Consider the following 11,527-nt stretch of genomic DNA (forward strand, 5'->3'; position numbering starts at 1 on the left):
CTTGTGTTCCATGCCACATTATTGATGTTATCTACATGTTTTATGCACACTTTATATCATATTCGTGCATTTTCCGGAACTAACCTATTAACAAGATGCCGAAGTGCCAGATTGCTTGTTTTCTCGCTGTTTTTGGTTTCAGAAATCCTAGTAAAGAAATATTCTCGGAATTGGACGAAATAAAAGCCCAGGAGGCCTATTTTCTCACGAAGCTTCCGGAAGTCCGAAGGAGAGACGAAGAGGGGCCACGGGGCGCCAAACCCTAGGGCGGCGCGGGCCCCCTTGGCCGCGCCGGCCTATGGTGTGGGCCCCCGTGCCGCCTCTTGACTTGCCCTTCCGCCTACAAATAGCCTCCGTGACGAAACCCCCAGTACCGAGAGCCACGATACGGAAAACATTGCTCGAGACGCCGTCGCCGCCGATCCCATCTCGGGGGATCACTGGAGATCGCCTCCGGCACCCTGCCGGAGAGGGGAATCATCTCCCGGAGGACTCTACACCGCCATGGTCGCCTCCGGAGTGATGAGTGAGTAGTCTACCCCTGGACTATGGGTCCATAGCAGTAGCTAGATGGTTGTCTTCTCCCCATTGTGCTATCATTGTCGGATCTTGTGAGCTGCCTATCATGATCAAGATCATCTATATGTAATTCTATATGTTGCGTTTGTTGGGATCCGATGAATAGAGAATACTTGTTATGTTGATTATCAAAGTTATGCTTATGTGTTGTTTATGATCTTGCATGCTCTCCGTTATTAGTAGATGCTCTGGCCAAGTAGATGCTTTTAACTCCAAGAGGGAGTACTTATGCTCGATAGTGGGTTCATGCCGGCATTGACACCTGGGACAGTGACAGAAAGTTCTAAGGTTGTGTTGTGCTGTTGCCACTAGGGATAAAACATTGATGCTATGTCTAAGGATGTAGTTGTTGATTACATTACGCACCATACTTAATGCAATTGTCTGTTGTTTGCAACTTAATACTTGGAGGGGTTCGGATGATAACCTGAAGGTGGACTTTTTAGGCATAGATGCGGTTGGATGGCGGTCTATGTACTTTGTCGTAATGCCCAATTAAATCTCACTATACTCATCATGATATGTATGTGCATTGTCATGCTCTCTTTATTTGTCAATTGCTCAACTGTAATTTGTTCACCCAACATGCTGTTCGTCTTATGGGAGAGACACCTCTAGTGAGCTGTGGACCCCGGTCCAATTCTCTTTACTGAAATACAATCTATTGCAATACTTGTTTCTACTGTTTTCTCTGCAAACAATCATCTTCCACACAATACGGTTAATCCTTTGTTACAGCAAGCCGGTGAGATTGACAACCTCACTGTTTCGTTGGGGCAAAGTAGCTTGGTTGTGTTGTGCGAGGTTCCACGTTGGCGCCGGAATCCCTGGTGTTGCGCCGCACTACATCCCGCCGCCATCAACCTTCAACGTGCTTCTTGGCTCCTCCTGGTTCGATAAACCTTGGTTTCTTTCTGAGGGAAAACTTGCTGCTGTGCGCATCATACCTTCCTCTTGGGGTTGCCCAACGAACGTGTGAAATACACGCCATCAAGCCCCCTCAAAGCTATCGGAAGCAATTGCGTCATAATCACGTGGCAGTCGTGAGACTTCAGGTTTTGGAACTTTTTCTCCGCCATGTTTATTATTCCCTTTATATTGGACGAGAATCCTGACGGGACCTTCATACTTGCTCAGGCATTCAAAAAAGATGACCTTCTCTTCTTTGGTCAGAGCGTAGCTGGCACGACCTTGAAACCGTTCCGGATGCAGGTCATCAGGGTCTTTCAAACTTTGCTGGTTCTGCCGTGCTTCCTTTGTATCATTTGACTTCCCATACACGCCCAAGAAGCTTAGGATGTTCACGCAAATATTCTTCGTAACGTGCATCACGTCGATTGCGAGAGCGGACTTCTAGGACTTTCCAATATTCTAGCTCCCAGAATATAGATTTCTTCTTCCACATGGCTACGTGCCCGTCGGCTCCCTTCGGACCGATTGTCCGCCGGGACCCTTTCCAAAGATGACTTTCAAACCCTTGACCATATCAAATACCTCAGCACCGGTGTGTTCCGCGAGCTTCGGCCGGTGATCTGCCTTGCCGTTGTAATGCTTGCCTTTCTTTCTTCTTGGATGACCTTTCGGAAGAAATCGACGATGCCCAAGGTACACGTTCTTCTTACAATTTGGCAAATGTACACTTTCGGTCTCATGTAAGCGGTGCGTGCATGCATTGTATCCCTTATTTGACGGTCCCGAAAGGTTACTAAGAGCGAGGCCAATCGTTGATGGTTACGAAAAGCAACGCTCGTAGGTCAAATTCCTCTTCTTTGTGCTCATCCCACACACGGACACCGAGTCTGCCCCACAGCTATAAAAGCTCATCAACTAATGGCCTTAGGTACACATCGATGTCGTTGCCGGGTTGCTTCGGACCTTGGATGAGCACGGCATCATAATGAACTTCCGCTTCATGCACAACCAAGGAGGAAGGTTGTAGATGCATAGAGTCACGGGCCAGGTACTATGGTCTGGAGCTACGCTCGCCAAAGGATTCATGCCATCCGTACTTAGACCAAATCTTATGTTCCTTGCGTCGGCTACAAAATCTTTGAACTCTCTGTCGATCTTTCTCCATTGCGTTCCATCTGCGGGGTGTCTCAACTCCCCGTCCGACTTACTGGTCCTCTTTGTGCCATCGCAACAACTTGGCATGCTCTTTGTTCCCGAGCAGACGTTTCAACCGTGGTATTATAGGAGCATACCACATCACCTTGGCGGGAACCCTCTTCTGGGTTTACGGCCCTCAACATCGTCACCGGGGTCATCGCCTCCGATCTTATAACGCAATGTAGTGCATACCGGGCATTCATTCAAATTCTCGTATTCACCGCGGTAGAGGATGCGATCGTTGATGCATGCATGTATCTTCGAACCTCTAAACCTAGAGGGCGAGACAACCTTCTTTGCTTCGTACGTAGTGGCGGGCAACTCGTTATTCTTTGGAAACATATTCTTCAACATTTTCGAGCAAGTTTTCAAATGCCGAGTCGGCTACACCTGCTCTGTGCCTTCCATCTCGAGCAAATCCGAGTGTGCAGCCCAGACTTTTTCGGACCAACATCGCATCCGGAGTACGGCGCCTTCACTGTGATCCTCTAACATGCGATCCAAATTCTCCCTCTCTTTTCGGTTTCGCAGCGTCTCCGTGCATCAACAATGGTCCGACCAAGATCATCAACGGGATCATCACGTGCCTCTTCTTCACCTTCCCCTTCACCTTCCCCTTCACCTTTAGCATCCTCCATGAAAGTATCACCGAAATGAGCAAGATAGTTTTCATCGATGAAATCGTCCCCTTCTTCATCATCTTCCATTATAACCCCTCTTTCTCCATGCTTGGTCCAACAATTATAGCTTGGCATGAAACCGTGCCGAAGCGAGGTGCATGTGAACATCTCTTGAGGAAGAGTAACCCTTCGATTCTTACACTTAACACATGGACGAGATAACAAAACCCCACGCTTGTTCGCATTGGCCACTACGAGGAAATCTTTCAAACCCGTACTGAACTCGCCGGAGAGTCGGTTACCGTACATCCATTGCCGATTCATCTGCATTATTATAATATAAAATATATAATTAACCATCATGCATTTGTTAAACTAACTAGCTACAAACAATATAAATTAAACAATGAACTACACACACATGCATATTTTATCAATGACACATCAAAGGTTCAAGTTGCTAACCGCGATCGAGGAGGAAAAAATAAATGAGAAACCTCAAGTGTGGCTCCAACACTTCATATCATGTTTGTTTCATGCTCTTGGGGCATTTCATCAAACACCTTATGTGCATAAGAGGAACCAAAAGCAAACCTAACACTCACTTGTGAAGTTTGTGAAGAGAATGGCTCCAAATGGCTAAGTGTTGGCTGCTTGGATGGGTATATATAGGGGAGGGCGTTAGTCCCGGTTGGCCGGCCAACCGCGACTAAAGGCCTTCGGCACATTTAGTCGCGGTTGGGCTGGCCAACCGCGACTAAAGCCCCACGTGCACCAGCTGGCCACCGTGCGCCCTGGGCCCAGACCTTTGGTCGCGGTTCGCCACACGAACCGCGACTAAAGACGCCATTAGTCGCGGTTCCTTTACCTTCGCGACTTATGGGGCTTCCCGGAAGCCTGTTTTTCCACCAGTGAAGGTTACGGTCGTAATTGCATCTGAGTTTACCGCTACTGCCGGTGCAGGTTCCTTGGACGTGATCACTGGCTTAATTAGGGTTTTAAATTACGCCGTGTTCACTATAATCCAAAGCGGTCGATCACCTGAATCTGATCTTGACCAGTAACTTGGGCTCTTATCCTGTGCTGACATGACAACTGCTTCATGGAAGATTGGAAGGTGATTTGCTGACGTGCAGCTAGCCGGCCGGCGCTGAGCAGTCAATTACTTGATACATTCTCCTGCCCAGAATAACACGTATACTAGCTTATATATACACGATTAAACAGACATAGCACGTGATGTTAACTATGTGGAAATTAACAAAATATACAGTCGTAATCGAAACATCTGCATCTGAGTTTACTACTACTGACGGTGCAGGTTCCTTGGAGGGGCAGGTGCAAATGTAGGTGATGTCTCATGCGACCTAATTCTCCATGACATCGAGTCATCGATCATTGCTGAGATGATGCCACATGAGCAGGAGCTTTCGTGCGTTTGGACTCGTATGGAAAACTCAGGTGCAGCGGTTGACTAGACTGTTGCTCGAAGTAGCCGGTCGCCGCAAGCTATACGCGGCTCGATCGCAGGCTGAAAGCTGAAAGCGAAAAGAGTCAAGACTAGTATGCAACCTGTCGTTCACCAAGAACATGCCCCCATCCCAATCCGATCGAAAGGGCAAAGCGCAAATCGAGTTCTTTTCTCTTTCTTTGTCGACTGCGCAAAGGAAAGCAGAGGTGTTTAGCAGTAACATAGGTGATCGGCGCTACGCAAGGTTGGGAGAGAAAAGGAGTCGGCGTTTCGCTTTGCCTTCTTTTATTTTATCTTTTCTTTTCTGCCGTGGATGCCAAGCTTAAGAGGCTTATATGAGAATGTTGTTGTGTACTTAACAGTGCAGAGGGTAGTGTTTCGCCGTCAAGTTTGCAACGTAATGGTAGATTTTGTACCTGAAGCTTGGAATACGGGCAGCAGATCGACAGATTATCTGTGCCTGTGTTGTGTACTCGGGATAGAAAAAACAGAATGGAGAATTCAGGCGGTATTTTAGTATATTAAGCCTTCTAGCCATCATCTGACATCAAAATCAGAGTGGCGCAGCGGAAGCGTGGTGGGCCCATAACCCACAGGTCCCAGGATCGAAACCTGGCTCTGATATTATATTTTTTTCTACTTTTTCCTTGCACACTTTCGTTATTTTCGCGGACAATCCACCGTGAGAACCTAGACAACATTGTACCATTCCACTTCATTTTTTTTTAGAGAAATTGATGGCAGTTGCTTAACTTGCTTGTAAACTCCTGTCGTCCTGTTTCTCATAGTCACACAAGTAATAAATCGGTGCCATCCTACAAGTTCATGCTGGCCAAAATAGGCTAAGCAAAGACCAATATTGGCCGCGCTATGACCAACGAGCTAGTCGAATCCGGCCCAGTTATAGACTCCAGGGCTGGCACATTGGCTCTCACAAGAATCACCCAGCAAATTCCTTTCACAAGAATCACTCAGCAAGTAGAGGCGCAGACGAACATGTTGCACACACATAAGTACTCCGCTTGATTCCATGTAGCCAAGTTCGTCCTTTCATCACTTCCTAACATACTGCAATCACATACAGTATTTTGGTGCCAAATCCATCACATAAATAGGACGCCAAGGCCAAAAGAGGGATCCAAACAACCCTCGGCATTCGACTTCAGTAAAAAAATTCGTCCACACACCTCGATTTTGAGAAGCCCCCCTTTCCAGAAAATCAAACTGGTGCAGTTTCCCAGAGATGATTACATGCAAACAATATAAAAGCGGAGAAGTATGCAGATGCAAGCAGCTTAATAGACACTGATAACATGTGATTCATCTTTCTGTACTAAAAACTGAAAAATTCTTTGGTTACATCTTACACTCAACATCCCAGGTTCCCAAAACTGTCAGTGAAAAGGATCTCAGACTCATGAACAATGAGCTAATACAAGCAACTCCACTGCAAAGACAAAATTACATGATTACTCCCCAGAAGTTTCTCTAACACTTTAAACGGAATGTATGAACCATAATGCTGTCACAAAATGAGTTTGGGTAGGTACCATTGGATGCCCGATTTCATCAGTCAAGGGGTGAGTTATAAAAATTAGTCTCAGCCTGTGACGGGTATTAAAGAATGCTGGCTTTGATCAGCTAAGATTATATCAAGTGTGCCTGACAATCCATGAGAGCTGCCACATCCATGAGTACATCATTCCAATGCCACAGTAGACTGAAACCATCATGAGAGGCAGGAAAGGAAGTCTATCGCCAAACACATGGTGATGAAATACTCGAGACCATAATTCTATAGCAAACATTCCTGAAAGATATCCCAAACTGATCCATCCAGTGAATTTTTTCTTCACTAGGTTGCCTGATCCGTTTACTTTCTTCCCTTCCCAAGCAGAGTTTGCAACAAAATGGGATGAAAAACCTACCCACATGAGGGCACCATAGGTCAACAGCAGCAGCACCTTTATAGGGTATTCTTGGTTCTCAAACAACAATGGGAATAGGGAGTAACACGAAACTGCAAATACAATTTGTTCAAGCAAATAAAGAACATGATCAGCACACAAATCAATGTTTAAACAAAAACATGTCGCAATTGTTCAGAGGACTCATGCTTCACAATGTGGTGATGCTGTCAGACAATACTTTCCTAACTTATGCCATGAAAGAATGTGAAATTAACCAAAAAAAAATGCCAATTGGGATGTGATTAAGACAAAAAAAAACTGTAGCAGAAACATACCTATTGACAACAAAAAGTAATGCCTGACATCGTCCAAGCTGTCCATGGCAATTAGGGCAAGTGGGATAGTGAAATGAAGTGATGCCTTCTCGTGCACATGCCATCCAAACATAAACCCACAGGAACAAGCATATGCCACCCATCTAATTATGTGTTTTGGTTGGGGGTTGGTGAATGCTTTCACAAGACAAGGAGTCATAGCAAGTATAACCAATAAGAAGGTAGTCATTGGGGTGACCTGCAATCCATCAAGTTCAAATACAAAGCTTATCAAACCCTAGAGTTAATCATTCTTCCCTTGGGTAGAACAAATGGATATAGCAGAGAGAACCTTTGGAAGAACAGAAAAAGGAGATGAATCACCAACAAGCCCCCTGGTAAATGATCCTTCAGGCATCTCGATATCAAATCCTAGTCTTCTAAGAAGGAATGCAAGGATCTTGTCAAGTATTATATAGAATACCCAAAAGTTTGGGGCCCAGTAAGCATGGAATAGACCCCGACCAAAAGGAAACAATCGGCTAAAGAGTTGTTGCATCTGCAAAATTACCAAAGCGATAAGTGGTAGCCAGTGTCAACAGAACAACTGAAGTCATGAGAGCATATTGGTACAACTAATTACGGGCACAAATGTTACAAACTTCTAGAGTGATGTCTTCATGAAACAAAAATTAGGACAATATATATAAAATAATGTTTAATGTTAAATTTCTCTACTATTTTTGCGCATTGTAAGCCAACCAATGGCATTTAAGAGTGTAGAGTTCTAAGAATACAAGGCATTGGCTCATCTAATCCGCTGCCATTCTTTATGTATTTATGTGAACCAGAACCAACAAAGGTATTACTCCTACTTGATTACTATAAACTTCAACAATTTCTACCAAACTCAGTATTAAATTACTGGATTTAGGACTAAATTCATGAGACCATATTGATATGACTGTTAGCACGTAAAATGGAAAATGATACAAAGAGACTCACGTTAGGGTAAATTTCTTTATGAAACTGAACTTAGTAATATATAGGCAGAAAATATTTCTTGCTAAATACCTGCACTAGATTCACATTGTTGAACTTTAGCGAACATAATGGTTTTCAAGACTGCAGAGTCCTGAACATACGCATGAGCAAAAATCATAAAATCATAAAGCAGGGATGCCAGCAAAATCTAGTAAAAGAGATGGAATGTAGTCTTGACTACAGAGGCATCAATTCGTTCAGAGAATGTAGTAGACCAAGGTGAGAGCATCTTCAGTTATACATCATAGCAGTTACCAGAACTGAAACAGAAGTTACTAGAAAGGCTCAGATTTCCCAATACTGCAGTATGTTGATGATACCCTATTGATAATGCCTGCTGATAGTACACAGCTTGCTGCTTTGAAGGATGCTCTCAACGAGTTTAGCAAATCAACTGGCCTCTTTGTGAATTTTCATAAGTCATGTATGCTGCCTATTAATGTCTCGGATGAGGAAATTGCTAGGCTTGCGCAGGAGTTTGGGTGTGTTGTTGCGACAATGCCCTTTACCTATCTGGGATTGCCCCTTGGCACTACAAGACCAAGAATACAGGATTTGTTGCCCCCTTGTGGATAGATTAGAGAGAAGATTGGTAGCTACCTCCACCTTTCTAGCATATGAAGGAAGGTTACAATTGATCAGATCATGCCTCAGCTCCCTACCAATTTTCTTTGTGTGCTCCTTAGATATTACTCTTGGTGTTGTTGAGCAGATGAACAGAATAATCAGGCACTGTCTTTGAGTGACCGAGAGCCTGACTCTAAAGGGAAATCGCTAGCACCTGGGACATGATTTGTAAGCCAAAAGATAAGGGTGGTTTGGGTATCCTGGACTAGCAAAATGAAGCTTTTTTAATTATCTTCTACATAAGTTCTACAACAAGGATGATGTGCCTTGGGTGAAACTAGTCTGGAACTATTATCCAAATGGAATTCCGCTTGCTTTTAACAGGTGTGGATCCTTCTGATGGAGGGATATATTCAAGCTAGTGGATAATTATAGAGCTATAAGCACCGCAACTGTTGGCAAAGGAGACACTGTGTTATTCTGGAATGACAGGTGGTATGTGTCCTGCTAAATATTCCCCACGACTGCATTCCTTTGCTCTTGATAATTCTCTTTCAGTTAAGGAGTTGATCCAATATGAGGATAGATTGAGTTTGTTTTATCTTCCTCTGTCTCAGCAAGCTTTCGAGGAGTAAAACTTGATGCAAGAATGCCTAAACGGTATAGTCATTAACCAAGAGTCCAATGATGTATCGTTAACAGTGTGGAAGAATGGTTTATAAACAGCGCGGATTTCGAGTCGCTCGACTAGTCGATGAGTCGCAACTGTGAGGTCAACTCAATGTCTCGACTCGACTCATTTGGTGAGTCGAGCGACTCATTTAACTAGTCACCACTAACCTCGACTAGTCCAGTTTTTTGAGTCAAACGACTCAAAAAATGACCCCGCCTCTTTTTTTTTCAATATTGCCTGGAAAATCTAGATCGAGGTGCTCAGTATTCCCCATGAAACCCAAAACGGACCCTCACTCCTGCCGACCTAGACCTCCCCCTTGATTGGCCCCGCCACAATCCTGCCGTCCGGCGCCTGCAAGCTCATGACACTACTGCTCCAAGGCTCCTCCACTGGTTGATGCAGGTGCTCTGCTCCTCCCTCTGCTGGCTGCTGCTAGTCTGCTCCTCCGCTGGTCGCTGATGCTCTTGTTGGTCTGCTCCTCCACCGTAAACTGCTGCTCCCAGGATCCTCCGACAACTCTCCTTCGTGGCCTTCTATTGTATCACATATTTACATACTCCCTCCAATTCATATTACTTGACACTAATATAGATGTATCTAGACACATTTCAATTGTAGATACATCTATTTTAATGGCAAGTAATATGGATCGGAGGGAGTAATTATACACATTAGTAATTATAGATACATCTATTATACTAATATGTATCTAGACACATTTCAATTGTAGATACATCTATTATACTATTAGTAATTATACACATCGATATGTTACAGTACCTATCGCTGAACTCATATCGACTAGTCGACGTGAGTCTTGACTAGTCACGACTAGTGTATGAGTCGCTACCCCAGATCTAATTGTCGACATCACCACTAGCAAGAAATTCTCATGGATTTGGCGAAGTAAAGTACGGTTGCGCATCAAGGTGTTTGCTTGGCTATTACTCAGTGATAGGTTGAATACACGTGATATACTAAAGAGAAGGAATTGGAATGTTACTACTGACTTCACAAGTTCCTTGGTAAAAAAAAAAGTTACTAGAATGACACAAGCCTAATCAGCTTCTCTTCCATATACACATTTTGTTTTGTCACAAAACTAGAACGAAGCAATGATTACTTGATCATAAGCTTTGCTGATTTTCTACAGAATTCTATGTTAAATGACTAAAAATCACCCTAGAAAGTTCTAATTCTCACTAATGTTTCGTTCCTCCTAAGCTCTTTTTTTTCAACTTATGTTAGAAACTGGTGATTGCAGAAGACTAAGCAATAGTGATCATCAAGAGAGATAGAATTCCAAAACAAGTTAACCAACCGAGACTCACCTGCCCGTAGTACACAAAGGGCGCGAATGCCCCGGCAAAAACAGCAAGCACTCCAGCACCCATGAGAACCAGCCTCCCGAGGCCTCTGACCACACCCCGGCCACAGCAATAATGCCGGAACAAGTACACGAAATACACCGGAGCAGCCACGAGAAACAGGTGCTTGGAGCAGAGCAATGCAGCAAACACAACTCCCCCGGCAAGATCCTTCCCCTGCTCAAGAAAGTGCAGAGAAAGCAGCAGCAGCCCCATCAGAAACCCGTTGTACTGGAAATGGACATGGTCCACGGCAAGCAGCGCCGGCGACCAGAGGACGAGCACGAGAGCAAGGAACGAGCGCTGCCTCCGGCGAGCGTCCGTCGCCAGGAGGAGCACGGACGCGAGGAGGAGGAGGTCCGAGAAGGCGACGGTGAGGCGGAGGTAGAGGAGGTAGGCTGAGGAGGGCGGCGCGTCGGGCACGGGGAGGGAGACTAGGGCGGCGTCGACGAGGGGCGCCGGGAGGGAGAGGAGGCGGGAGAAGTGGGCGAAGAAGGGCGGGTAGTCGAGCGTCCACTGGGAGGAGACGTCGGTGTACCACTGCCGCGCCGGGAGCGCGTGGGTGAGGGCGAGCCAGTAGCGGTGCACGTCGAAATCGGTGGAGCGGTAGGTGGGCACGAGCAGGAGCTTGACACAGGTGGCGGCGGCGAAGGCCCACGCCGCCGCCGCCGCCGCCGTCGTCGACGGCGAGGTGGAGGCGGTCATGTGGGGCGGTTGGTCGGAGATCTGGGGGATCGCAACGGGTGAGGTTGGTTGCCTGGTTGGGCTCGTTACGGCCTATGGATTTAAGGCTCGCGCGGGCCGTTGGCCTGTTTGGCCAGATTTCGGCCCCAGCGTGAAATAGCTCCAAAAATTCGGAAAAAATCGAAA

At 45.6% G+C, this 11,527-nt stretch overlaps 1 protein-coding gene and 1 non-coding gene across 3 annotated transcripts; one reads left to right on the forward strand and one right to left on the reverse strand.

Annotated features, from left to right (window-relative positions):
• Positions 1–5,331: 5,331 nt before the first annotated feature.
• Positions 5,332–5,403, forward strand: TRNAM-CAU. Its single transcript has one exon. It is a non-coding gene; the product is annotated as a tRNA-Met (tRNA).
• A 677-nt stretch (positions 5,404–6,080) lies between these two features.
• LOC124692907 (probable dolichyl pyrophosphate Glc1Man9GlcNAc2 alpha-1,3-glucosyltransferase) lies at positions 6,081–11,315 on the reverse strand (the record flags this gene model as incomplete). Of its 2 annotated transcripts, XR_006999784.1 has the most annotated exon segments (5): positions 6,081–6,226; positions 6,330–6,799; positions 7,025–7,262; positions 7,356–7,562; positions 10,622–11,315. XR_006999784.1 is itself a non-coding variant. In XM_047226346.1 (4 exon segments), coding segments are annotated over 4 exon segments (1,507 nt in total), but the record flags the coding sequence as incomplete, so codon positions are not given.
• Between the last annotated feature and the right edge of the window lie 212 nt (positions 11,316–11,527).

Source organism: Lolium rigidum, chromosome 2 (genome assembly GCF_022539505.1).
Source record: "Lolium rigidum isolate FL_2022 chromosome 2, APGP_CSIRO_Lrig_0.1, whole genome shotgun sequence".
Classification (NCBI taxonomy): Eukaryota; Viridiplantae; Streptophyta; class Magnoliopsida; order Poales; family Poaceae; genus Lolium; species Lolium rigidum.